This window comes from Eptatretus burgeri, chromosome 15 (genome assembly GCF_056783735.1).
Source record: "Eptatretus burgeri isolate ZD-2024b chromosome 15, Ebu_testis_v1, whole genome shotgun sequence".
Lineage (NCBI taxonomy): Eukaryota > Metazoa > Chordata > Myxini > Myxiniformes > Myxinidae > Eptatretus > Eptatretus burgeri.
In genome coordinates this window covers 45139544-45165531 of record NC_140975.1, presented here as the reverse complement: position 1 = coordinate 45165531, position 25988 = coordinate 45139544, and the positions used below count along the sequence as shown (strand labels likewise).

Here is a 25988-nt window from a genome sequence, read left to right as displayed (position 1 = left end):
TAATTAACATATTGGATGAAACCGTGGATTCTATTTTAACATTATGGAACATACTAATTGTAAAAAAAAAGTTAAAAAAAATTAAAAACATTACTCGCAAAAAAAAAAAAAAAAACGTCTTCTTCTTCCTCTACAATCTACATCCACTGCCTAAAAATCTTCTTCTTCGCTACCTCTTCTGTTTCCTACACTTCTTCTTCATAAGCTCATCATCTCCTCCTGCTCCCTTTTTCATGGGGTGAGGTCCAATGTTAATACTGTACAACGTCAGAAGCACCATTCTGATGTCATCAGAGACGACGCCGGCGGCTGATGATAGGTCGGTCTCAAAAAATGGGATTGTTCTTATGAATGGTTGGAGCGTCCACTCTGCGGTTGGGAGGTGGGTGGTTCAAACCCTCGCAGTCATCCAAAGACTAAAAATAGTACGTGCTGCTTCCTTTCGGGACGCTCACTATTTTAAAAAGACGGAGAGCACGAACAAACAACAATAGGTTGGTCACCACTGCGATGGCTTGACGGGTCTAATGGGTAATCGTCTCCTCCTGCGTTGTATTTACTAGTGTCTTGCAAAGAAACTCATATTATCATTATTTACGTTATGGAGGAAACTGCCATTATATCGTTTCAGAACTAGCATCCCAATCCCATGTTTCATATACGCACTCCAAACCTCACCATATTTGGTCTCACCCAACCCCCCTCACCATATTTGGTCTCACCCAACCCCCCCCTCACCATATTTGGTCTCACCCAACCCCCCTCACCATATTTGGTCTCACCCAACCCCCTTGCCATATTTGTCTCACCCAACCCCCCTCACCATATTGGTCTCACCCAACCCCCTCGTTATATTTGGTATCTTCCAACCCCCTCGTTATATTTGGTATCTTCCAACCCCCCTCGGCCATATTTGGTATCACCCAACCCCGACCCTGAAGAATGTCCGAATCCTGTGCTCGCTTGCCCGCCTCCTTTCCATATCTGTTTTCAATCCTCTGACAACATTCGGTTCGAATCCCACAATCCACCCCCCACCCCTCGCGATGTTTGGGCTCTGGCCCAACCCCCGAGCGTTTATTGTTCAAGCCGATTTATGGTGCCGAGGCTGACGTGAATGTGCGAGGCCCGTCTCGAAGGTTATATTTAATTATGTTATTAAGTCATGGTAGTGGATCTCGAAGAATGTGGAAAGTGAGGACCTGACTCGTTCTTATTTCGAAGATTTGTGTTCGTGGCCGACACGACTGGTGCGGGACGGCGCTCGGATAGTTTCTCATTCGGGCGCTCGTTCTGTGGCGCACTCAACGGATTCCCGGCACTCCGGCTGGGATCATCATGGGCTCTCTCCTCGGCAGGCAGCAAGCAGGCGTGGAGGAGGTGGACATTGCCTTGAACTCTGCGTACAGGTTCCCACTGAAGGCCGGTAACAACCGTCGCTCGGGCCGTGGGGCGAGGTTACTGTTTATAAGGATAGTTTTCCACGTAACACGACTTATTATCAGTGAAAGATGAAGAGCTGGAATGGCACTCATCGCACGACCCCCCCCCCCCTTGCACGCTCCCCCGAGCAACTGCCCTCCCCGCGCGTTTCCCCCCAGCGACCGCCCTCCCCCCAGCGACCACCCTCCTGCCCAGCGAGCGCCCTCCCCGTACGTTCCCCCAGCGACCGCCCTCCCCCAACGACCACCCTCCCCAAGTGTTCCCCCCAGCGAGCGCCCCCCACCCCAGCAACCGCCCTCCCCGCGGGTTTCCCCCAGCGACCGTCCCCCTGCGCTCCCCCAGCGACCACCCTCCCCACGCGTTCCCCCAGCGACCGCCCTCCCCGCGCGTTCCCCCCGCGACCGCGTTCCCCAGCGACCGCCCTCCCCGCGCGTTCCCCCAGCGACCGCGTTCCCCCAGCGACCGCCCTCCCCGCGCGTTCCCCCAGCGACCGCGTTCCCCCAGCGACCGCCCTCCCCGCGCGTTCCCCCAGCGACCGCCCTCCCCGCGCGTTCCCCCAGCGACCGCCCTCCCCGCGCGTTCCCCCAGCGACCGCCCTCCCCGCGCGTTCCCCCTAGCGACCGCCCTCCTCCCCAGCGACTGCCCTCCTCCCCAGCGACCACCCTCCTCCCCAGCGACTGCCCTCCTCCCCAGCGACCACCCTCCTCCCCAGCGACCGCCCTCCCGCGCGTTCCCCCAGCGACCGCCCTCCCGCGCGCTCCCCCAGCGACCGCCCTCCGCGCGCGTTCCCCCAGCGACGGCCCTCCCCGCGCGTTCCCCCAGCGACCGCCCTCCCCGCGCGTCCCCCCAGCGACCGCCCTCCCCGCGCGTCCCCCCAGCGACCGCCCTCCCCGCGCGGTCCCCCGGCGACCGCCCGCCCCACGCGGGCCCCCAGCGACCGCCCTCCCTCCCCGCGCGTTTCCCCCAGCGACCGCCCTCCCGCGCGTTCCCCCCAACGACCGCCCCCCACGCATTCCCCCAGCAACTGACTTCCCCCACGCATTCCCCCCAGCAACTGACTTCCCCCACGCGTTCCCCCCAGCGATTGACTTCCCCCACGCGTTCCCCCCAGCGATTAACTTCCCCCACGCGTTCCCCCCAGCGATTGACTTCCCCCAGCGATTGACTTCCCCCACGCGTTCCCCCCAGCGATTGACTTCCCCCACGCGTTTCCCCCAGCGACTGACTTCCCCACGTGTCCCCCCCAGCGACCGCTCCCCCTGTACTCACCCCCCCCGGACATACCGACTCCCCAATCACTCTCCATTCCCATTCCTCTGGCGTTGCTCGTGGTGGTGGTCGTATGGCAGCTTAGCTCCCCCCTCCCACCCAGCGACCGCCCTCCCCGTCCGTTCCCCCCAGCGACAGCCCTCCCCGTGCTCACCCCCTGCACTCCCACCCCTCCCCCTGCACTCCCCCGCCCCCTGCACTCCCCTCAAAGACCGCCACACATACCTTCCCCAGCGCGTTCCCCCAGTGACGCCCCCCCTCCCCCCGGATGCACTGACTCCCCAATCACTCCATTTCCCATTCCTCTGCAGTTTCTGGTGGTGGTGGTCGTATGGCAGCTTAGCTGCCAGAGTAGTTATCATTTATTGAAGCGTGACTGTGTCGCTGATGCAGTGCCCCTTTGCCAGTACACACACTGGAACTGGTACTCATTTCGCCGGCCTCGGAAGGATGACAGGCTGAGTCAACCCCCTGGTGACTTAATTCAGCGGCCGACGGGGCTTGAACTCGGGACCCTTGGATCCCAAGCCGCCACCTGAGCCACTGAGCCAACACCAGGCTTCTCTGGAGTTGCTGATTGTTCTCGTCAGGTTTTAATATCCCTGTTGTCAATTTCCCTGTGCGTACTCTACTTCTTTTGGAGTGTGACCTGGAATAAGAGATGAGATGACATGGCCAGCACATGTGGCAGTACCAAAGGCCCAAAAGACCTTTTGCCAGCGTTCAAGTCGTTATATTTTGTCATACCAATGCTTTTTCAGCCTTTTTCTTCCACAATATCAGCAACTTATGCTCCAAATGTATTCCACAGTTTCTTGCACAATACGATTGCTCTGATTTTCACCGCGTTTGGTACATTAATGTTTTTTAAAGTTTCATTGATTACCCTGTGTATCCACAGGTAATTATTTTTCTAACCACTTTTATATGGGTGGAGAGAAGTTTGAAACCAGCAGTCCTGAGAGTTACCTGTTTGGAGAGAACTCAGATCTGAATTTCCTGGGATGCCGTCCATTCCCGGTAAGCAAAGTGAAGCGGGCAGCTGTCTCGTGAAGAATTCCTCTTCAGGATGACCAGGAATAGTGCATGCCACCATGCACGCCTCGTGAGGGAATGCCCATGAGGGAATTTGTAATAAATGTATCGTGGTGGTTGTTGACATTGCTGTAGTTTGATACATGTATGATACGACCAAATCGGGGTTTCATTTGGAACAGGCCTATTCATGAAAGCATTGTACACACTGTGTTTGCCAATAAACCACCATTCTCAGCTCCACTCCACCAATGATCGCACAAAAGGGCGTGCAAGATAGCTCCGAGGTAACGCACTCACCTTTAAGTTATGCAGTCTGGGTTTGATTTTCGTTTTCTACCTGACAACAAAATCTCGGACTTCTTATCGCAGGCAGTGGCATTGCTTCAAGGAGTTGTCCATCCCTCGGATGGATGTTGAGCCGGGTGTCTCGTCGGCTTCCATTACCGTACCTGGTGAATGTTGAGAGTTCCTCAGTGTTTCTCTTGTTTATCGACCGTCACTGCCAAAGATAATTTCATCGAAAATGTTTTCTGAAAATAAATTTTCTTGTGGCTCGAAAAAACATTCTCTTGGTTTTCTTGTTTCAAGGAAACTCCTTATTTTAAGAAAATATTTTCTTACCAAGAAAATGGTATTTGACAGTTTTGGTGAATCGTTGCTTGCACCCTGAACAAATTCCAAATTATTTCCCCGACCAAGTCTGTACTTGACCCTCGAATCAACTGTGGTCCACCTTCGCTTGTGGAAACACGGGCTGCGGTGAACCAGTTGAAACGGGGCAAAGCTCCAGGGATCTGTGGCATCCATGCTGAACTTCTCAAGGCTGGTGGAAATGCTGCTCTCGTGTCGTTGCATGCAGTTTTGTGCTCTGCCTGGAACACAGGCATCATCCCAACTGATTGGAAGAGGGGCCTTGTTGTCCCTCTCTGGAAAGGGAAGGGTGTTCGCCAAGACTGCAACAACTACCGAGGGGTGACGCTGCTCTCAGTGCCGGGCAAGGTCTTTGCTCGGATAATTATTGATAGGGTTCGCCACCATCTGCTTGAGCACCAGCGTCCAGAGCAATCAGGCTTTACACCAAAGAGGTCAACGATTGACCGTATCCTTGCTCTTCATGTCCTCACTGAATGCAGACGAGAGTTTCGGCAGGGGCTGCTTGCAGCCTATGTTGATCTCTGTAAAGCGTTCGATTCAGTGAATCGGGATGTCCTCTGGAGGATTCTTGGTCTTCGTGGGGTGCCACCAAAACTGATCGATCTGATGTCTGAACTCTACTCTGGTACTGAGAGTGCTGTGAAGTGTGGTGGTTCCATCTCTGACTTATTTCCAGTTGTTACTGGAGTTCGTCAGGGATGTGTACTTGCCCCCACACTTTTCAGCACTTGTATGGACTGGATTTTAGGGAGGATGTAGGAGAGATCAAGCTGCGGTGCATCGTTTGGGAATGTCAAGATCTCAGACCTTGATTTTGTAGATGATGCAGTCATCTTTGCGGAAACTTTAGATATCCTTTTGGGGGCCCTCGAGGTGCTGAATGAGGAGTCGGAGCCGCTGGGATTACGGGTTTCTTGGGTCAAAACTAAGATCCAGGCTTTCGGTGACATCTTGGATGCTGCTGTCATGTCTGTGTCTGTTTGTGGTGAGGATGTTGAGGTCGTGGAGAGATTCACTTACCTTGGCAGTGATATTCATGTCTCTGCTGGCTGTGAGTCAGAGGTCAATAGACGTCTGGGTCGGGCCTGGGGAGTCATGGATTCACTGGATCATGGGGTGTGGCGCTGCCAGTACCTGTGCGGGAGGACGAAAGTCCGAGTCTTCAGGTCATTGGTACTTCCAGTCTTGCTCTATGGATGCGACACTTGGACTCTGACCAAGGATCTTAGACGGAGACTTAATTCCTTTGGTACCAGGTCTCTTCGGAGAATCTGCATAAAAGAGGAATTGCCCTGCATAAAAAAGGTGCAAAAACAGATCCCTGTAACTATAGACCAATCAGCCTTCTCCCAATCATCAGCAAGGTTATGGAATCCATCATCGCTTCAGACATGAAATCCTTCCTCTTCTCCAATGGCTTGATTTCCAATCATCAATTTGGTTTCAGACCAGGTCACTCTACCCTAGATATGCTGCTACTGCTCTCCCATCAATGGATGGAGGTCCTCAATGCCAGACAGGAAATCCGAGCCGTATCCCTGGACATATCACGTGCTTTTGACACAGTCTGGCACCCTGCCCTACTCACCAAACTCTCTGCCCATGGTATTCAAGGCCATCTCCACTCATGGCTCGCAGACTTCCTCTCCTGTCGCAGTCAACGTGTGGCCCTAAATGGAGTTCTTTCATCCCCTCTTCCTGTGCAGGCTGGAGTTCCTCAAGGTAGCGTTCTGGGCCCTGTTCTTTTTCTGGTTTTCATCAATGATCTCTCGGACTCTCTGGAAAATCCTCTATTTCTCTTTGCCGATGACTCAACCCTCTGCCGTACCATCTGTCATCCCTCAGACCGGCAAGCAGCAGCTTCTTCGCTCACTGCAGATCTGGATAAAATCACAAACTGGTCCAACACGTGGAACATGTCTTTCAATCCAGACAAATCTCACACTCTCACTATGTCTCTTCGAAAGGACCGTTTACAAAACCCCCCATCCACTTTCTCAACAATCCTCTGGAAGAAGTCTTTTCTTTCAAGCTTCTGGGTCTCACTATCTGCCATGACCTTTCCTGGGAAAGTCACATTTCCAACCTTGCCTCAAAAGCCAGTCGCCGACTGGGAATCCTCCGTCGTGCAAAGTCCTTCCTCGGCCCTCTTGAGCTCCTGACCACTTACAAAGCTTTTGTCCGTAGCCTGATGGAGTACTGCTCTCCCCTCTGGGCTGGTGCTCCTGCCTCCCACCTTTCTCGACTTCACGCTGTCGAAACCAGGGCTTTTAAGATCATTGGCATCTCCCGCAATGAAGCTGAGTCTTTGGGCCTCTCACTCAATCACCGCAGGTTGGTCGGTGGTCTTTCTGTCTTCTACCGACTCCTCTCCAGCCTTGCCCCCCTGCTCTCTCTGCGATTTGTCCCAACCACATTTCCACAGGGCGCTCAAGGTCCGCCAACAACCCCCTTCTGGTAAAACTACCAAAATCACGAATCACTGCTCATCTTCACTCTTTCATTCCTCTTTTTTCCCGCCTTTGGAATAAACTTCCTCACTCTATTCTTTCCCATTCTTCCCTCCAGGCTTTCAAAACAGCTGTTCACCACCACCTCTTATCTTCCCCCATCCAAATCCTCGATCTTTTCTACCCCCGATAATCCACCCAAGCCCACTTCCTTCAATTCTCCTGCTTTCTCCTTCCTGAATTCTCCTTCCTGAATTCTCCTTCCTTCCTGAAAGTCCCTTTAATGTCCATCTTCCCCTCGCCATGTTCCCCGTCCCATCCCCTTCCCTCTCCCTTCCACAGTTCACCTAATGTGTCTGTTCCCCACTGTTTTGTCCCTTCCACTCCTGCCCCTCTTGTCTCATGCCTCCTTGCTGTGAGTTGTGTGTTAGCTCTCATACGAGCCTCGACCAAGGTATACAAAAAAAAAAAAAAAAAAATCCTTGGCTATCGCTGGTCAGATTTTGTGTCCAATGAGTGGTTGCTGAGAGAGACTCGGATGAGATTTGTTACCTGCATAGTCCGTGAGCGTCAGTTGCGGCTGTATGGACATGTGGCTCGTTTTCCTGACGCTGATCCTGCTCACCAGATTCTCTCAGCGAGGGAGTCTCATGAGTGGAGGAGGCCAGTGGGCCGACCACGTGCCTCGTGGTTGCAGCAGGTTGACCATCATCTCAAGGAGATGGGGATGGGCCTGGCATCTGCCTGGGGGATGGCCAGACGGAGGCCCCTGGAGTACTGGCGGAAAGTGGACGCAGCGACGCGCTGTTCTGACACATGCTCCCATACCTGACCTGACCTGACAAGTCTGTACTCAGCGGACTCGTCATCCCACCAAGATTGGACTGGGGATGAAAACATGTTAAAATACCCAGATAATTATTGGTCATCAAAGGTGGGGTATCCAGGAGAGGGGTCGAGTAAGCGGAATGGGAGCACAAACATAGACAAGACAATAATCACGGATTAACATCAATCTATACATCAAAGCAGATCTTTCATATTTTTGAAACCTGCCCCTCCATTTGGAGTGGGGCATGAGGAGTGGGGGGGGGGGGTTGTGACGGAGGGTCTTCAGTTAACATCACTTGGTACAGTCTAATCTATCCAAGTCACCTTTCAAAATCATCTGGTCAAATTAAGACAAAATTGAATAACAGTCCCATACACCTGGTTAATATAGTTGAACACCTGAGACAGCTTTCTGGGAATCCCAAAGAGGGGTTTCAAAGAATGATTTCGCTTGTCCAAAAGAGTGTGTCGTGTGCTGTTGTGTGGACTTGAGATGAGCAATTGTTCAGCAGAGCAGCCGTGCATTGTGTCATACATCGATAACGTATACAGTGTGGACTTGTCCAAAAATGTTTGAAAAGTAAGACTTTTTGTTTTTTTTTCAGATTACAATTGAGGTTGGGGTCGTGCCAGCTGTCCAACCAATGAGTTGCCTTTCGGGGGGTATGAGGAATAGATCTGTGTGTAATATGAAAGCTAAGAATACACAAACGCACAAGGATGGATTATCTGTTGTACGGAGCCCATTTTAATGTCCTGAGTCCCCGACCCTTTTTGAGGGGCAGGGGAGAAAAACGTACTGGCTTTTATATATACTAGCAGATTACCCGCCCTGCGGGCAATCTCGTTCCGAGCATGCACCACATTCTTCTGGCACATACCTTTATGGGTGGTGTATAGGCAACTGACAGCTCGAGAGGTTAAGATTTTTTTTTTTAAACCTCTAGTTACGTAGAAGCAAAAATGTACCTACTGCTTATAAAAAAAATTACAAACTGCTTATAATTCAAAATGTCTCACTGCACTGGAAAATGTGGGGATAGGAACACTGCACTGTAAATGGTGGGTCTTGTAATACCCATCAAGGTGGCGCCACTCGATACACGTTTACATAGAGAATTTACGTCACCCCCCCTCCTTTCCCCCCAAACCTCCCCCCCCCTTCCCAAAGACCATCGGCGAAGATAAAAACACCCCTATGCATTCATTGGGATCATGTGGATTCAATGCAGCAAATCTGGATGTAATTGGCCCAGAACTGGAGGAAGAGTCATGCGACATGTCTCTCTCGCACACACGTACGCACGTCTGTGAATTATAGCAAGGATTTACTATCATTGTTGGTTTTTGAAGTAATTTCCAGACTGGTTGTGGATGGGAAGAATAGGGGAGGGGGGGTGAGTTGAAGGTAGGAGGTAGATGGTTCTGCGGATTTTAAATTTTACACCCCCAACCTTGTTAATCTGTTCACAATCTTGAATAGAGTTGCTCGACCTGATGTGACAACTACGGATCTAACCTTCAATGATGTCATGTGGTCCTTACGTTGCTAAAAAAAATGTAATGTGAGATCCTTCATCCTGTGAGGAAATGTCACCTGTTATCGAAATCCATTGATGACTTTCGATAACCCAATTGTTATTTTCCTAAGAACTTTGAAATTGGCAGGAATGACTTTTGACAACCACCAACCATTGGCTGAGGAAGTGAAGCAACCAAATGGTGCATTTTGTTTTACTGTAGTTTTCGTTCCTGACCATTTTTGCAGATTATCCGGCTGGTTGTCGGCACTCACTGAACACTGTTAATGTGGCATCGCTGATATCTCTGTCCCTCTCTTTTTTTTGTTGTTGAACAAGTCCAACATTCAACATCTTGAAATAAATTGACCCTTGCTGTTGCCCTTCAACACCTTGTGGCAAACGTTATGCAATTCAGTCTTGGGGGCTTGTTGGTATCTGTGCTGTGAAGCGAGTCTTTGTGTTTATATTTTACTTTATTTGCTCTCTCTCCCTTTAATACTTATAATTGGGTTTTACATGATTAGATGACAGTCACGTTTTTTTTCCTCTTCCTTCAGTTTCCATATTCCAATCCACCTCCGAACGAGCCGGTGCGAGCTCTGCACAGTTTGGTGAACATCAGAAAAGACTCTTTGCGTCTGGTCAAGTAAGAGTACCTCTCGTTCGACCCGCCGCCTCGTTGGTACCTATCTTTTGGAAAATGTTCCTCAATTTTAAATATTTCAAAACCGTGAAACAGCCCGAAGGTTTATTCTGGTAGCCCGGGGGTTTATTTATTTAATACATGGTCTAGGCTCGTGGAAGAACTCAGACACAGAACAGATCAGGACTCAACATAAAAAGGGGAACAGCAGGAGAAAAGGGAAACGCCAATAGGGTGGAGGGAGAAGGTAGCTGGAGATGGACAAACAACGGATGCAGGTAACGATGAGGGTGAGGGGAGAACACAAGGGGTGGATAAGGTGGATTCAAAAGCAAAATTTTGGGTTGAGTGCGGGTGGTTTAAAGGATGAGAAAAGATCACGGCTTTGGATGGGGCTTCTTCACCATTGAGGGATAGGGCCAAAAACGATATATAGCATGTTATTCAATAATGTATTAGGCCCGATATGTTCTTGTGGATCAGGCACTACGTGGTGTAGGTATGCGCTCTACCGAATGCCCTTCTAGTTAAATCTGCTCTTGTTAATGCAAGACCATGTAATTTATATGATACCGAAAGGAAGTCGTAAAGTTTTGTTTGTCCGAAGACTAAATGTTCTCCCCTAACTTCTGCATATTCATGGATACGTGTGGAATACTTTCTGAAGACAGATTTAATCGTTTAATGCGAGTCGAGAAATAACCCTCGGTACAGTATGTTTGAGTTCAGGAATGTTCATTTGGTTGTCTTTGAAAACAATTTCCTTCACAAATCACGACAGAAAACGATCTGAAGGTGAGAGATCAGGAGGTTTTGAAAGCCAAGGAAATACAGATCGGTGGGAAATTAATCTGCCAGCAAATAGTGGGGCAGATAACAGCAATTTTTGAGAGGAATCATGCAAATGATAATACAAGCATCAAATTTGCACATTTGTTCTCCAGGGGATTCTCATCAAATCTGCCTGATTGGACATTTGAAAATCCAAATTTTGAAAAATTTGAAAAAAAAAAAAATTCAAAAAGGTCAAGATCACGAATCAATGTTGGATGCTGGCTGAGATTGGTGAATGTTTCAGAAACATCATCAAAGACGTTCCAAGTTTTCTTCCCTTTACCGCGAAAGGCAGACACGACGTCACATCCAGTGAACGCATGGAAGTATGGGATCCCTCTAGCTTTCTCAGGCCCTATTGCAGAAACTACCTCATGGACTGGAATCCATTGCACCTTGGCTCCTTGGCAAAAGGCAATCCACATGTTCTCAAGACCTCGTTCCTCTAAGGATGGCAGTACACGTATTGCTATGACTAGTACGTCCATGTCATTAGCCTTAATGATAATGGACTTGCTACCATCCTTCATTGCATCCCTGACGTCTACAAATATTCGAGTGTCAGCTTCTTCATGACAACGTGGAGACACAGCATTCAGTGACTTCCTTGTGTTGCTAATGGCATCTTCTCCTTTTGTGACAATGACTGTGCTTGTCGTCTGTGCTTCACACATCTTTTCTGCAAGGAAATGAAACAGCTCAGTCTTGTTGCTGTCATCTCGAAGAAAGTTTCTCCAGTTACTTGGGGTCTTACTGGATCCTGTCACTCTTCTTCTGATTCCTTGCCCCCTTTTCAACCTTGCCTCGGACTTCAGACTTGACTTCTTGTACACATTAAACACTATGTCCACCCTCTCGTATCTGGCACCATAGGATTCCACCTTTGGGATGATGTCTTCTTTAGCATAGTCATCAAATATCTTTGAAGTGCGTGGAGGTAGGGCATTGATAAGTGCTGAGCCATAAATGATGACTGCATCTCCCCTTGGTTCTCTGTCTGGGATGTTCACTTGCGCTTCAAGAATTTCAGCCAGCTGTGACTTCAAACCTTTTTGAAGTTTTTTTTTTTTCAACATTTGGATTTTCAAATGGCCAATCAGGCAGATTTGGTCAGAAAGCCCTGCAGAACAGAAATGCCAAAATTGATGCTTGTATCATAATTTGCACGATTTTTCGACTATCTACTACACTAAAAGTGATTATTGAGCCACTGCATGGGCAAGCTGAGAGCTGTATGTGCAGTTGTTCCGTTCTGTTGAAATCAGGCACCAGGAACATTTCGCAAACGACTCCAGAAAAATGTGTTCAATGTGTGTACCTAACGGTCGGCATTCACAGCCACCCCTTCCTCAATATTCACAGCCATCTCTTCCTTTGTATCCTCATCAGCAAAAAAAAGTATGCACCGTAAATCCAACGATTACCGAGACCACACCATGTCATTATTCTTGGGGCGTGGACAGGTAACTTATCAAACTGTGTTGGTTTCTCTATTACTCGAATGGTTTTGAGGCATCACGACATTCATCCCTGAAAATTGTCAATTCCTGCCTGATCAATAATCTCACTGAATCGCACATACAATTCATATGCTGATGCCCATCATCTGAGGTTAACTGCCAAATCAATTGAATTTTGTAAAGGAAAGCCTTCAGATGAAACTTTAACACCCTAATGACTGCTTTGAAGTTGAGACTGAAATTTCGTGTGAAATGCACCTTGTTTCTTTTTTTAAGGCTACACACAATCACTTCGCTAATTCTGTTTACTGTCTCTGGAGTTTGAATATTCCTCAGATATCTAGAGTGTCCTGCATTATTGTTCTTCAGAGCTTGCCCTTTCCACTTTGAAACTATACGACGTGTAGTCTTCGAGGTTGGTGCATCATGTCTCAGGAATTGTCTTCTAAACCCACTCTGCACTCCTATCACTGATTTCACCTCAAATTCTTATCGACAATGACAATTCACTCCTCTGTTGCTCCTGCCATGGGCTACCTGCAGCAATAACAAAATATTCATTCAGATGATTCATTTATGTTTTGCACGTCCACGACATTTGCACGTCCAAAAGAAATCAACATGAAAGAAAGTAGTACATGTTTGGGAGCCTCATTGGTATGCATTTCTGTCTATACTATCACTGATGATTCGCCAATAAGCGATGAAACTGGTCTGGCAGCTGCGGGGGTGTATCATTGGGATTCTCATGCATGTACTATTTGTGAATGTCTTTGCAGCTGTGGAGGAACTCTGGCACAGTTTGAAACAGCAAAGGGCTCAGGTGTAGCCTTTCGTGGTTGCTTTAATGCAGCTCCTTCGGCTCGAAGAGCAGGGGAGAAGTTTGTGTGTGTGTGTGTGTGTGTGTATGTATGTATGTATATATATATATATATATATATATATATATATATATATATATATATATATATATATGTATATGTATGTATATATATGTGTATATATATATATATATATATATGTGTATATATATATATATATATATATATATATATATATATATATATATATATATATATATATATATATATATATATTGGTCAAAATACATTTGTTACAAAAAATTTTCATGCTTACCCTATATAATTCACTATATTTAAACATTTCTACATCATAAAGATTTTGAAACATTTTTCAAATGGGTACATTTTTGTGAATCACCCTTTATGATTGTGCAATGTTTTCCAAGGTGAGCTATGTAATCGAACAGCTTTGTCTGAAAGGAGAACAGGTTATGACTGTTGGGGTTAGTCTTTGACCTGTATAGAATAATTGCCGAGTGTGAGAATTATCTGGTTACTTCCGCATTTTGAATTGCCGACAAAAGGTGAGCTCCTTTGAGCAGTAAGAACATTAACGGGGATTCTTTCTCGTGGTTATAAATGGGAATGAGAGAAGATTATGTGGTTCCCGAGTTGTGCAAGGCAGCTCGCTGAAGAAATTCAATGTTTGAAGACTCTCATCTACTGTTGTGGCTCATTCTATTGATCAAAGGACCTTTGCATATCGTGACGTTCTTGTTTTGGGTTTGTGCTGTTTAAGGTAATTGTTGGTGTTAAATTGTTAGGGCTGGCAGGAAAGCCAACAGATGTGCGTACTTGACTTTGAGTTTGAGCTGTCTCGCCTGCGTTAGTCTTGACCCAGCTATAAACCGTCTTGCTGGTGTTTCCATTTAGGGCGAGACATTAATGCGTGCACCGTCCATCAGGAGAGCATGGAGCCAGAGGAACTGGCTGCTATTTGTGGTCATTGTTGGACTTTTAAAGATCTAACAGTCTTTCCCAAAGAGTAAGCGAGTTATCACCAGCACGCTGAACAAGTTGCAAATTCCTGCCAAGTCGCCTTCAATCTAACATTTGGTCTGAACAGCCATTTCATGAACGGATTTTGCCAAAAATGGTCCCCCGGTCAAATCCATAAACTGAGAGTAATTGGCTCTATTGTAGTTGTGAGTTAGCCCATCGGATGTGCAGCGGGACATGGGGTTTTGTGTGTGTCTGTGCATCAGTGTGTGTGTTCAGGCCATAACTTTACCATTTGAAAATTTGATGACAAAATCTCAACAAACCCTCATAATGAGAATGTGGTGAAGACTAATTGGGTCAAAGTGCAAAGTCACAGTAAGTACAAAACAGGCTTGATTTGGGTCAAAAAAAAAACATGCAACGTGAGACGGCCAGGTTCTGCAATCGCTTTCATGTTTGAGCTTTTGTCATTAAAAAAATATACGTATATATTTTTTAAACCTGTTTTCATCAAGTTTTTAAGTTCTCGTACAAAGTGAACGCAGATGGGCTGTGCAATTTGAGATGCTTTCCCATTGTAGTTGTGAGCCAGCAGGATGGCCTAGAGGTACACACACTCATCTCTCAGCTCTCTATTCTGGGTTTGAATCTCTGGCCCAGCTATAAACTGTCATCCTGGTGTTTCACAGGCAGGGTAATTCATCAATGTGTGTACCTTTCCTCAGATTGATGGAAAACTGTGAATGCCATTTGCAGCCATTAGTTGGTGGACATTAAAAAATCCCATGGTGTCCGATGCGAAGAGGCGGCGAACTATGCACGGCCGGCACCCTGGCCAAATTCCTTCCTTGAATTCTGCTGGAAAGGCAATGGCAAACCACCCAGTATAACTCTTACGAAGAAACTGCTTCGGCAACGATGATGCTCGGTAACAGAGTATGGTACATCAGAATCGGTAGTAGTAGTAATAGTAGCGCTGCTCGTTTTACAACTTCAGATGCCTGGGGTTGCCGAGCAGTTTTTCCTTGGCTTGGGGCACAATCCTGGACAGATCACGACTCTGATGCAGGATACTCGAATGGCTCATTCTTCCCCGGAAGCTGGTACTCATTTTGCCGAGCTCAGAAAGATGGCAGGCTGTGTCAATTCACTTGGTGTTATGTTAACTGCAAGACATGGGCTCAAACTCAGGACCCGGAGATGTTAAACCAGCCACCCAAACTATAAAGCCAACACCAGGCAACTAGTAGTAGGTGTTAATTTGTTGTTGTAATGTATTGCATGTCACTTTGAACAACTTCGTTGTGTGTGTGTGTGTGTGTGTGTGTGTGTGTGTGTGTGTGTGTGTGTGTGTGTGTGTGTGTGTGTGTGTGTGTGTGTGTGTGTGTGTGTGTGTGTGTGTGTGTGTGTGTGTGTGTGTGTGTGTGTGTGTGTGTGTGTGTGTGTGTGTGTGTGTGTGTGTGTGTGTCCTCGTATGTGTCTCGTGAAGGTCTGTCACTGTTTTTCCTTCCTTTCTTTTTCCTGTTCGTTCATGCCCTTGCTTGTCGCTCCACTGTCAGTGTGTTGCCTCCCCCCCCCACCTCTGTCACTCCATACTTCTTCCACAAGGCTCGATTTTGTAGAAAACAAAAATGGACAACACCTCCATGGTATGTAGAATTTGAACCCTAGGTTCCCTGTACCTTTGGTCAGGGGTTCAAATGGGAACACTAACAAGCCAAGTCAACCCACCATTAACATGTTGATCTTTTCTTTTATCACTTACTACTGCATTACTCACCAATGGAGCTTAGATTTGTGTGCAGGAGGGGAGGGAGATGAGGTGAGGTGATTAAGAGGGAGAACACCGAGGTGAATGGGGTCAAAAGTTCTGCCATGATGTAACATGTAAAGAGCCTTTTTTGGAAAAGTAAAATCCATTTGGTTTTGTTTTGAATTGTTTTACTTCTGATAAAAAGTGTGTAATATTGAAACCTTAAAAAAAAGAAAACCCTGATGATGTCCTTAATCCTGGCACTTGTTTTTTTTTCCCCATCCTCGGTTTCTTCCCCTCATTAAATTAAGTCGGCTTGGTGGTTTTATTGACTGGCGACTACATAATGCAGGCATGATGAGATTCCTCCTACATACAATTTCCTTGCTATTTCTTGTAACCACATCTTGGGGGACGTAGTGTGGCTTGAGCAATGGTCCCATTGCCAGTGAGGGCAAAGGTATAAACTTGTATTTCCTTTTCAAGGTGTTGTGGATGCCTTTAAATTTGTATTACCATTCTTAGACACAGACAGAGACAGACACAGGATCATTTTTAGCGAGCAAATTGCAGATACGCCCTTTCGGGGAGCATTTCTCATTACAAGCGATGGATTTATCTCTGCAAAATTTTCATGGTGTAAAACGTCAATATAGTACTGCAAAATAATAATTTTCTTAGTCAAAAATATTTCCATACAATAGGAAAAGTTTTCTTAAAACAAGAAAACAATGAAAGATTTTTTTTACAGCCAAAAGAAAAATGTTCCCATTGCTTTCTAGTTTTAATAAAATCTCTTCTTTTAAAACATTTTCTTCCTCAGAAAATTATTTTTGGCAGTGTATAGTTATGCCGGGATCCCGATTGACCTTCGGCAGGTGTAATTTTTTTTGTTTTGTGTTTTTTTTAATGTGTAATTTTAATTTGAAGTTTTGGAGTGTGTCATAAGATAATGAAATGGTTTCCTTTTCTCTGTCTGTAGGCACGGTGAGGAAGTGAAGTCTGAAGATGGTGGTGTGGTGACAACAGTGATAAATTACAACATCGAGTTCACCTTTGACTGTGACGCTGATGTTGCAATAACGCTCTACTACCAGGCCACAGAAGAGATAACAAGTGGAGGCATAAGGCAAGTACTGTACTTCATTAAGCTTTTGTAATATTGTATTGTTTATTATTACTTTTTTGCTTGGTTTGAGCTTGTGTTTTGAAGTATTTCTTTCACCGATGTGTAGTGATTTGTAAATGCCGCAGTTGAAGTGGTGATTTCGAGTAGATTCACCATCGCAGATGTCATCAGACATGTTTGTCAACATGTTCTGTGAACATTGCCACACCGTGACAGAAAAAGGCCAAATAGATGTCCTGCTTGTTTATGATAGATACTTTTGCCTTTGCAGCCACTCAGAGATCCAGCAAAGATTTTCAAAAATATTTTGATCAAAGGATCAAAGGTTTGAAAGACAATTTGGAAACGAAAATAAGAATCCCTCGCTCTTGGCCCGCTCGCTCTGTCCGAGTCCATCTCCCTTGGCCCCTCATCACCTTCCGTGTCTCTCTCCCCCAGCTCACCCTCTCTCTTCCTCTTTCACTCTCTCTCACTCTCTCTCCCCCAGCTTGCCCTCTCACTCTCTCTCCCCCAGCTTGCCCTCTCACTCTCTCTCCCCCAGCTTGCCCTCTCACTCTCTCTCTCCCAGGTCGCCCTCTCACTCTCTCTCTCCCAGGTCGCCCTCTCACTCTCTCTCTCCCAGGTCGCCCTCTCACTCTCTCTCTCCCAGGTCACCCTCTCACTCTCTCTCTCCCAGGTCGCCCTCTCACTCTCTCTCTCCCAGGTCGCCCTCTCACTCTCTCTCTCCCAGGTCGCCCTCTCACTCTCTCTCTCCCAGGTCACCCTCTCACTCTCTCTCTCCCAGGTCGCCCTCTCACTCTCTCTCTCCCAGGTCGCCCTCTCACTCTCTCTCTCCCAGGTCGCCCTCTCACTCTCGCTCTCCCAGGTCGCCCTCTCACTCTCGCTCTCCCAGCTTGCCCTCTCTCTCTCTCTCTCTCTCTCTCTCCCAGCTTGCCCTCTCTCTCTCTCTCTCTCTCCCCCAGCTCACCCTCTCACTATCTCTCTCTCTCTCTCTCTCTCTCTCTCTCTCTCTCTCTCTCTCTCTCTCTCTCTCTCTCTCTCTCTCTCTCTCTCTCTCTCTCTCTCTCTCTCTCACTCCCAGCTCTCTCTCTCTCTCTCTCTCTCTCACTCCCAGCTCTCTCTCTCTCTCTCTCACTCCCTCTCCCTCTCTCTCTCTCTCTCTCTCTCTCTCTCTCTCTCTCTCTCTCTCTCTCACTCTCTCTCTCTCTCTCTCTCTCTCTCTCTCTCTCTCTCTCTCTCTCTCTCTCTCTCTCTCTCTCTCTCTCTCTCTCTCTCTCTCTCTCTCTCTCTCTCTCTCTCTCTCTCTCTCTCTCTCTCTCTCTCTCTCTCTCTCTCTCTCTCGCCCTCTCTCTCTCTCTCTCTCTCTCTCTCTCTCTCTCTCTCTCTCTCTCTCTCTCTCTCTCTCTCTCTCTCTCTCTCTCTCTCTCTCTCTCTCTTTCCTCTCTCTCTCTCTCTCTCTCTCTCTCTCTCTCTCTCTCTCTCTCTCTCTCAGCTCTCTCTCTCTCTCTCTCAGCTCTCTCTCTCTCAGCTCTCTCTCTCAGCTCTCTCTCTCTCTCTCTCTCTCTCTCTCTCTCTCTCTCTCTCTCTCTCTCTCTCTCTCTCTCTCTCTCTCTCTCTCTCTCTCTCTCTCTCCCTCTCTCCCAGCTCTCTCTCTCTCCCAGCTCTCTCTCTCTCTCTCTCTCTCTCTCTCTCTCTCTCTCTCTCTCTCTCTCTCTCTCTCTCTCTCTCTCTCTCTCTCTCTCTCTCTCTCTCTCTCTCTCTCTCTCTCTCTCTCTCTCTCTCCCAGCTCTCTCTCTCTCCCAGCTCTCTCTCTCTCTCTCTCTCTCTCTCTCTCTCTCTCTCTCTCTCTCTCTCTCTCTCTCTCTCTCACACTCCCAGCTCTGTCTCTCTCACTCACACTCCCAGCGCGCTCTCTCTCTCTCTCTCTCACTCCCAGCTCTCTCTCTCTCTCTCTCTCTCTCTCTCTCTCTCTCTCTCCCAGCTCGCCCTCTCTCTCTCTCTCTCTCTCTCTCTCTCTCTCTCTCTCTCTCTCTCTCCCAGCTCTCTCTCTCTCTCTCTCTCTCTCTCTCTCTCTCTCTCTCTCTCTCTCTCTCTCTCTCTCTCTCTCTCTCTCTCTCTCTCTCTCTCTCTCTCTCTCTCTCTCTCTCTCTCTCTCTCTCTCTCTCTCTCTCTCTCTCTCTCTCTCTCTCTCTCTCTCTCTCTCTCTCTCTCTCTCTCTCTCTCTCTCTCCCAGCTCGCTCTCTCTCTCTCTCTCTCTCTCTCTCTCTCTCTCTCTCTCTCTCTCTCTCTCTCTCTCTCTCTCTCTCTCTCTCTCTCTCTCTCTCTCTCTCTCTCTCTCTCTCTCTCTCTCTCTCTCTCTCTCTCTCTCTCTCTCTCTCTCTCTCTCTCTCCCAGCTCGCCCTCTCTCTCTCTCTCTCTCTCTCTCTCTCTCTCTCTCTCTCTCTCTCTCTCTCTCTCTCTCTCTCTCTCTCTCCCAGCTCGCCCTCTCTCTCTCTCTCTCTCTCTCCCAGCTCGCCCTCTCTCTCTCTCTCTCTCTCTCCCAGCTCGCCCTCTCTCTCTCTCTCTCTCTCTCTCCCCAGCTCGCCCTCTCTCTCTCTCTCTCTCTCTCCCAGCTCGCCCTCTCTCTCTCTCTCCCAGCTCTCTCTCTCTCTCTCTCTCTCTCCCAGCTCGCCCTCTCACTCTCCCTCTCTCGGTCTCCCTCTCCCTCTCTCGGTCTCTCTCTCCCTCTCTCGGTCTCTCTCTCCCTCTCTCTCCCTCGCTCGGTCTCTCTCTCCCTCGCTCGGTCTCTCTCTCCCTCGCTCGGTCTCTCTCTCCCTCTCTCGGTCTCTCTCTCCCTCGCTCGGTCTCTCTCCTTCACTCGGTCTCTCTTTCCCTCTCTCCGTCTCTCGGTCTCTCTCCCTCACTCGGTCTATCTCTCCCCCTCTCTTTCCCTCTCTCCCTCTCCCCCTCTTTTTCCCTCTCTCTCGCTCCCTCCCAGCTCGCCCACCCTCTATCTCCCTCCCCCTCCCAGCTCACCCACCCTCTCTCTCCCTCCCTCCTCCCAGCTCGCCCACCCTATCTCTCCCCTCCCAGCTCGCCCACCCTCTCTCTCCCCCCTCCCAGCTCGTCCACCCTCTCTCTCCCTCCCCCCCTCCGAGCTCGCCCACCCTCTCTCTCTCCCTTCTTCCCAGCTCGCCCACCCTCTCTATCCGTCCTTCTCTTATTAATCTTCTTCTGTTGATTGTTCAATCCAATGCCGTGTCGCTTGCTGCCGAATATGTTGGATTTTGCAAACCGAGCCAATGCATTTTTCATTCATTGCATGGTAAAACTTGATACAGGCCTAACCCAAAAGATTGTCATTGTCTTCCTGATTATACCTGGAAGCAGAATGCTGGCTTGAACACTGACCCATCGGAGGTCACCTTTTTGTCTGCTTTCCTGTATTCATATTGGTACGATAAATGAATTGGCACTGTTCGAGTTTTAAACCAAGGATCCCAGCAACATGAGCTATGTACTCGGATGGGAATGCTGATTTGGCCTGATAGAAGCGATCTGTAAAAAATGTCATGATTGTTCGACATCCTGCTTACTCTTCAATACATTGACGTCTTATTTCTTATTTGGTCACAAGCATAAAATTACTCGAATTCACGGCTCGCTGTCGATTGTCTTGTCCATCTCAGTGTTTTATATGAATAGGAATTGCTTCTTTGGCCAAGTGCAGTCGAATTGCAAAACTGTCATTCTGGTGAAACAGCACAGAGTGCACACTTCTTTGGAGGAACCATCCATTCTGTGGACATGAAAATGGTAGGGTACCTCTTGGGGCCAAATCTCATGGTGCCCCCCTGATAAGTTGGGTGGTGGTAGATTTGATAACTTTCAAGGAAGATCCGATCTTTGCCATGCTCTTGATACAATATTGTCTGTCAATATTTTAAGGACCAAGAGATGAAATTGATATCCACATCGTTAATTTCATGTTCTTTTCCTTTTAAAATGTCACATTTGAACAGATTACTTTGGATACCAAAATTGGTCTTTTAGAGACCACTGCAGGTGGAGATTTTTGTCTGCATTTCTAACCTGAGAATTGCGTCGGAACACGTTTTCATTGGAGTTTGTCGACGTGATGTGCACAGGTATGTGCCTAAGACTGCCCAGCTCACGTCCCAGACTGTGACGTTCAAACGCGGTGTGGCGCAGCAGTTTTGTCTGACTTCTCATGTGATCGACCTGTCCAATTGGAGCTCGCACGAGGTGATGCGCGATTGCCTAACGCTGTCTGTAGGAATAGACCCCTGGTTGTGGTGACGTGTTTTCTGCATGTGTTGTATCCATTTAAAAAGTTTGATTCTGCTGGGGAAAAAACAAAAAAACATTTTTGCTTATATTGACATGCTATCATCTCTATTATAATACCAAGCTTGCACACTAAAAACTCGGCTCGCCATCACACGATCCCTATGAAATTGCTGTGGCACTTAGTGGACATGCCGACAATGTTTGGGAAGTCTTGGCGTTCCATAGTACCACTTGCATTTTGCACAATGCGTATTTTTGTCATTCCCCGTGTAAGGTCTGTCGTCTGCTTCCAGCTATGTTGTACTGCTATCCCGTGCATGTGCACAGGTATCGCTAGTACTATATACAACTTAAATGTGTGGTTGTTACCTCAAACGCATGAAGCAAAAAGTGAGGTTAAGCAGTGGGTTTACTTCTGTCTGTCCATCTGTCCGTAAATTTCGTTTTATGATCGAGGAACAATTAAGTTTAAATTGAATGTTATATTTTCAATATAAATCGGAAAACGAACCTGTAGTTTTGCAGTGCTTTGGCTCTGAATTAGTCATGATCGCACATGTGCAGAGAGGAGCGACATAATGTTTTTACTCTGTCTGCATGCTTGACGGTCAAACAAAATTTTAAATCATTACAAACGGGAAACTTACTGTTTTAAGGACATCATAAAGGACACAAACAGGCACGAAGAATTAATGTAACGAGTTAGAGTGATGTGGAATAGCCACTGCGTCAAAGGCGGTAAACTTTCGTTTTTTTTTTTTTTCTACGACCTGTACAATCTCTACTTTCTTTCGATTTAATTATACATTTGAACACTGTAGAACACAAATGCACCTTGATACATCCAATTTTTCAGGACTTGGACATGTTCTATAAGGGTGGTGTTCAGCAAGATTGCTTTCAACAGCACTAAACTTCCTGGATTTTTTTTTTTGAACGATCTTTAAAATCCGATTATTTTATTCAAATTGAAGTATGTACTTGAACCTTGCGTGGGGTATCATGTTCTACGAACTCTGTTCGACATTCATACACTTCCGAACTGTTGGACAGAATGAGTTGAAAACTGCTGGTCGTACTGAGGGTGGATAGAGGAGGAGATGGGGTGAATGTTTTAGGGGGTTAAAAAAAAAATCATAATCCTGGTGGGGGTTCAGGATGGAGGGAGGATGCAAGTTTTATGCAAATGTGTATTAAATAGCACCGTTTCCTGGGAGCCGGATAACCCATGGATAGAATCAATTGAAAACCAGTGGTTGTACGTGCTGGGTGCATGGAAAAGTTTTAAAGGGTAAAAACAAAATTCAGTCCTGGGGGTTCATGGTCGAGGCAGGGCCCCAATTTTCTCCACGTAAATGTGTTGCATTGGCGCCACCTGGTGGAAGCCGGTGTTGTCATAAATCATGTGGGGGAAATCAACACATTTGTTCGGACAGTTTCTTTTTCAGTTAATTAAACAAACAACTGTGCATGGTGGTACAAGAAGCAGCAGCAGTGTGGGTTTGGGAAAGGTGTGAAATTGTTTTTGATGTGTGGACCTTGATGTCGATCGGTCGAGCACGACATGGACTGATGTTTTGACCTTCCACATTTTTCGGTGCCAAGCATGTGACGCGTCAAATGCCTTCGCAAATTTGCAAAGATGTGTTTTGTTCGAGCACCATGCACATGCTTTTGCTTTAATGAGTTTCCATCCACAGAATAGCAGGAAAGGACCGTTTTTGTAAAGAATGAGCCGTTTCACAGGACACCTTGAGTGGCACTCGTTTTGCGTGACATTTGACCAAACAAAATGGCTTGCGTGAAGTTTGGAGAGTCAGTTGCCCTAACCTTCACAATCAGAATGAAGGATGTCTTGCTTTGTTTGGTTAAAGTACATTTTGCATTTCTTTTGTCATTGCTGCAAATCGCAAATATTTTTGCCTGGGCAGCAATTGTCTTCGAAAGTGATGTTCAACGATTTATCGGAGAAGAGATGGAGAGCAAAGTTATTCAGGCCACTCATTTTCTCATTGAGTTTTTATTTATTTTTCTCATCTTGTCATTTTGGGATTTGAAAGCCCCCTCCCCCCGGCAGAAGTTTTTTGTATGGAGCGGAACTAAGATGGCAGTAAATGTATCAGGATTGTTCTTTATCCTTGATAACATCTGATTTGCATCTCTGATTTGAAATGGCAAATTATTTTTTTTCTGAAATTTTGGGGTTTTGCTCTCTTCCCCCACAAAGGTTAATTAAAAACAGGCTCAGTGTAGAATTATGTCAAATCTGTTCTCACGTTGTCGTTTTACTTTGTTTCCACCAACACAAATGCTTTCTGCGGTCATTTTCTAAAATCCAATGATAGGCAGTACATAGACTTGTCAAAAACCAATTACTTGTGGAATGCATGATTCAGAAGGTTACTTGTGAACATTCTGTACCGGTCGATTTCATGTTTTGCGACAAAAAAACATGGTGAGCAAGAAAAGAAAAAATAATAATAATAAAAAACAAAAAACTGAACGAAAAGCAAAACCAACTGAGCTGTAGTTGACATACAACGAACGTTTTGATTTTTTTAACACCTCCATCTTCACTTCCACCTCCTTCCTCTGAATCGCTCGCATAAGGCTCGAAATGATATTGCTCCACAATTCCCCCGAAAGTTTCCATTATTAATTTTGTCTACCAGGTGGGGTTGATTGATGTCTCCATTTGTTTCTTCAAAATCCCACTGATCAGTTTCAACACACTGAGAATCGTCAGTTACTAATGACTGTGCAATCAGTGTCGGAAACTGAACTCGACATGCACCGTTTCTCTATGTAAAGCCTCCGTTTACATCAAGGTGGGTTCAATGTGTAATGTCACTGGCAAAATCGACACTTTTGTGATTGGCAAAAAAAAAAATTCATTTCTTTTTTCTCCCTTCTAATTAGACCATGATGAATGATTTTCAATGGTTTCCAAGCCTGCCACCCTAACCCCCTTTAATGCCTTGTTTATATTGCTCTAACACCCCTCTCCTCCCTCCCCCCCAAACTTCCATTTTCACTGTTGTATTAAAGTTGACCTTCGATTCGGACAAGGCGCTTTACCCGCTGGTGGTGCACGCTGCAGTCGTGGAAGCAACAGGTGAGCAAGAAATGTTTATGAACCTGGTCTTTAACACCATTTTGGGCTGGCAGGATGGCCGAGAGGTATGCACATTCTCCTCTAAACTGTGTAGTTTGGATTAGAATCTCGGCCCAGCAATAAACTACCATCCTGATATTTCGCAGACAGAGTGAGACATCAATATGTGCCGTCCCTCGGATGGACGTTAAACTGGGCATCCCATCTACCAGTGTTGGTTGCTGGACGTCAAAAAATCCACGGTGTATTTTGAGAAGAGTAAGCAAGCTATCGCCGCCACCCTGAACAGATTACATGCTCTAACCCATAGGGGGCACTCCATCAGCGGCATTGCCATGGTCCCAGCAATGATCCGACCTGCAGTCGCATGCTGCATGCCAAGTGAATGAACTTGCACTCTCTTAAGGCACTTGTAAAATGTCATCTGTTAATGGTGTTGACTGAAGTCTTCATTAGTTTGCCATCTGAGAATGAAGTACACATGAGATTAAACTAAATTTTCATTGCATTAACCACTTGAGCAGTCACAACCCTCAAATGCATTTTCCCACGTTGATCGAGTGTGAGCTGGTTGCGAGCAGAGACTAAATAACCATGTGAAATTGGCTTTTAACAAAAGGAATGCATTTTGTTCGATCTAGTGTTCAGAGCATTGGACATTGCCAATTAAAGGTTGAAAAGAATATGTTCACTGTCCTGGTCAATGACGTGCTACTGACATTTTGAACGTTGTTTTCCCCTTTATCGGTTTCTTGTTCTGACAAAGGGCGAACGCGAGAAACGGCCTCATCATTTTCCATGGCAGTGAACGTACTTGCCTTTTGGTTGATAAGATCCACATCATGTATATTGAACCCCCAATGCGGGCCAACACGAGCCTTCACAAACCCACATTCCGTTGCATCGTCGGGCTGGCTGGCACGTAACTATTTACCCCGTTTAATATCCTGCACTGCAACGTCATCAAGATTTGTTGTCTCTCTCAAAATTGGTTTCTTCATGTGACCTTTGCACATTAAAGTCAGGAAATGATACTCCGTACACCCAAATCCTGTTGTGAATATGGATGTCCTGCAAAAGAGAACTTCAGTAAAACCATGGCGGTTTATTTTCGTGTTAGAAATTGAATCCAAGTCAGAGCACTTGAAGCAGAGTATGCTAACTTGAATGGTTTGCCACTCACGAAGTATTTTGGGTTCAAGTCCGACTGCCTTGTACACCTTGACATTCCGACACAATTGTCTGCCCCACTGATGTACTCAAACCTTTACGACGCCGTTGTTACTTCAATGTAATGTCGTGGCACATAGTTTTTAAAATGGTGCAAATTTCGATTAACTTTGTCTGCCGATGACTGATGTATTCATTTCTTTTGCTCAGAACACACTGGCCACACGCACATCCTCATGGCAACATTTGACAAGGTACCATGTCTGAACACAACAAAGGGGGTCCTTTGGAGTCTGCCCCCAACAACCACCGTGTGCTATTGGATAGATTTTAATGTGTTCACCTATCATTCCAGAATGCTGATGGGATCTTTGTGGTGAAACCGCTGAAGCAAAAACAAGTGGTGAGTTTTGAAGAAATGATTTTAGCCACAAATAATCTATGGTGCTCGTTTAACACGTACTTTTAATGTGACACGTGCTTTGTTTGCACGGCGTCAAGCTGAGTAATGTGCAAGGCAGGGGCATCAGCTCGGAGGGGACAACAGTACTCCATCAAGCTGTAGATGAAAGCCTTGTTGG

The 25988-nt window shown here is 46.7% G+C and overlaps 1 protein-coding gene across 5 annotated transcripts in view; it reads left to right on the top strand.

Moving 5' to 3' along the window:
- The first annotated feature begins 910 nt into the window (after positions 1–910).
- Positions 911–25988, top strand: part of LOC147012084 (E3 ubiquitin ligase RNF157-like) — a 31967-nt gene continuing 6889 nt past the window's right edge. The window contains exons 1-9 of one of the 5 annotated variants that reach the window (XM_085858287.1): positions 911–1426; positions 3614–3732; positions 9766–9854; positions 12925–13032; positions 16686–16832; positions 20960–21077; positions 24171–24237; positions 25618–25661; positions 25763–25810. In XM_085858287.1, the coding sequence (XP_085714413.1) occupies positions 1339–1426; positions 3614–3732; positions 9766–9854; positions 12925–13032; positions 16686–16832; positions 20960–21077; positions 24171–24237; positions 25618–25661; positions 25763–25810 (828 nt within the window). In that variant the 5' untranslated portion in view covers positions 911–1338. The remainder of the gene's footprint in view (positions 1427–3613; positions 3733–9765; positions 9855–12924; positions 13033–16685; positions 16833–20959; positions 21078–24170; positions 24238–25617; positions 25662–25762; positions 25811–25988) is intronic. The other 4 variants (XM_085858289.1, XM_085858285.1, XM_085858286.1 and 1 more) reach the window with 4 other exon arrangements.